Source organism: Penaeus vannamei, chromosome 15 (assembly GCF_042767895.1).
Source record: "Penaeus vannamei isolate JL-2024 chromosome 15, ASM4276789v1, whole genome shotgun sequence".
NCBI classification, from domain to species: Eukaryota; Metazoa; Arthropoda; class Malacostraca; order Decapoda; family Penaeidae; genus Penaeus; species Penaeus vannamei.
This window is the reverse complement of record NC_091563.1, coordinates 38,154,292-38,156,532: the sequence shown is the minus strand read 5'-3', so window position 1 is coordinate 38,156,532 and position 2,241 is coordinate 38,154,292. Positions and strand designations below refer to the sequence as shown.

Below are 2,241 nucleotides of genomic sequence, written 5' to 3'. Positions count from 1 at the left end.
ATTATTATCATCATTATTATTACTATTATTATTATCATAATTATTACTGTTATTATTATTATCATTATCATCATTAATATTATCATTATTATTATTATTATCATCATCATGATTATTATTGTTATTATCATTATCATTATTTTCATCATCATTATTATTATTATCATTATCATTATTATTATTATCTTTATCATTATCATTATTATCGTAATTATTATCTTTATCGCAATGCTAATATCATTGTTATTGAAATCATTATCATAACTATGGTTATCATTATCATTATTGCCAGCATTTTTATAATTGTTATCATTATCATCATTACCATTATCATTAATATTATTATTGTTAGCATCATTATCATCATTAGTAATAGTAGTATTAGTAGCAGCAGTACCATTAGTGCCACCATTACCACTGTTATTATAATTATTTTAATCAATACCCCAACGTTATCACCATTATAATTACCCTTGCCATTATATCTCTATCACCATCACCTTACCCATTCATCACCATTACCATTACCATCATATCTCATCACCATTACAATCACAACTACCATTCTATCCCATTCACCATCGCAATCACCATCACCATCATATCTCACCCACCATTATCAACATGATCACCATATTTACATCACCATTAAAATCACCAATACCATTTTACCCCATTCACCATTGCAGTCACCATCCCCTTTATATCTCTCCCACCATCATCATGACCACCATATTTCCATCACTATTACCACCACTACCATTTTACCCCATTCACCAATTGCAATCACCATCACCATATCTCACCCACCATTACTATCACCATGACCACCATAACTCCACCACCATAACTCCACCACCATTACCTCATCAACCATTATATCTCACCCACCATTACCGTCACCATCACCACCATACCTCATCCACCATTACCTCATCAACCATCATATCTCACCCACCATTACCGTCACCATCACCACCATATCTCACCGACCATCACCACCATACCTCACCCACCATCACCATCATACCTCACCCACCATCACCACCATACCTCACCCACCATCACCACCATATCTCACCCACCATCACCACCATATCTCCACCACCATATCTCCACCACCATGACCACCATATCTCACCCACCATCACCACCATATCTCATCCACCATCACCACCATATCTCCACCACCATATCTCCACCACCATGACCACCATACCTCATCCACCATCACCACCATATCTCCACCACCATATCTCCACCACCATATCTCCACCACCATGACCACCATATCTCACCCACCATCACCACCATACCTCATCCACCATCACCACCATATCTCCACCACCATATCTCCACCACCATATCTCCACCACCATGACCACCATATCTCACCCACCATCACCACCATACCTCATCCACCATCACCACCATATCTCCACCACCATATCTCCACCACCATATCTCACCACCATGACCACCATATCTCACCCACCATCACCACCATATCTCATCCACCATCACCACCATATCTCCACCACCATGACCACCATATCTCATCCACCATCACCACCATATCTCATCCACCATCACCACCATATCTCCACCACCATATCTCCACCACCATGACCACCATATCTCATCCACCATCACCACCATATCTCCACCACCATTACCTCGTCCCTCCTTCTCCCTCTGCCTCGAACCCCGTTAATAGAGACAGCAAGAAAGATGAAAATACGAGACAGCGAATATTCGTATGTAAATGTCTGTGGATGGATGACTTGACGAATGATTGACGTGTGGTGTTTGTTTCTTGATTTTTGGGGGTGGATGTGTGTGTTTGTTTGTCTGTTAGGAGGGTTGGTTAGATGGGTGGGGTGGTTGGGTGGTTTGTGGGGTGTGGTGTGCTTGTTTGGTGGTTTGGCTCCTTGGTTTTGTTTGTGTGTTTTGTTTATGTTTGTTTTGTTTTAGATTTGTTTGTTTGTTTGTGATTTATGTTTGTTTTTGGTTTTCTTTGCTTGTTTGTCATATTTGTTTGTTTTGTTTTTGTCTGCTTGTTTGTCTTTTTTGCTTGTTTGTCTTATTTGTTTATTTTGTTTTATTGTTTTGTTAATTGTTTTGTTCGCTTATTTGTTTTTGTTGATTTCTTTTGCTTAATTTGTTTGTTTTGTTTCTGATTTACTTATTGTTTTGTTTTGTTGTGTTTTTTTCCGTTTGCTTTCTTTTTGCTCTTTATTC

General features: G+C 38.6%; 1 protein-coding gene across 1 annotated transcript; it reads left to right on the top strand.

The window, feature by feature from the left end:
• The first annotated feature begins 624 nt into the window (after positions 1-624).
• Positions 625-1,284, top strand: LOC138864176 (E3 ubiquitin-protein ligase Hakai-like). The gene has a single exon (XM_070130242.1). It carries the CDS (start codon positions 625-627, stop codon positions 1,282-1,284), a length of 660 nt encoding a protein of 219 aa, XP_069986343.1.
• The last annotated feature ends 957 nt before the right edge of the window (positions 1,285-2,241 follow it).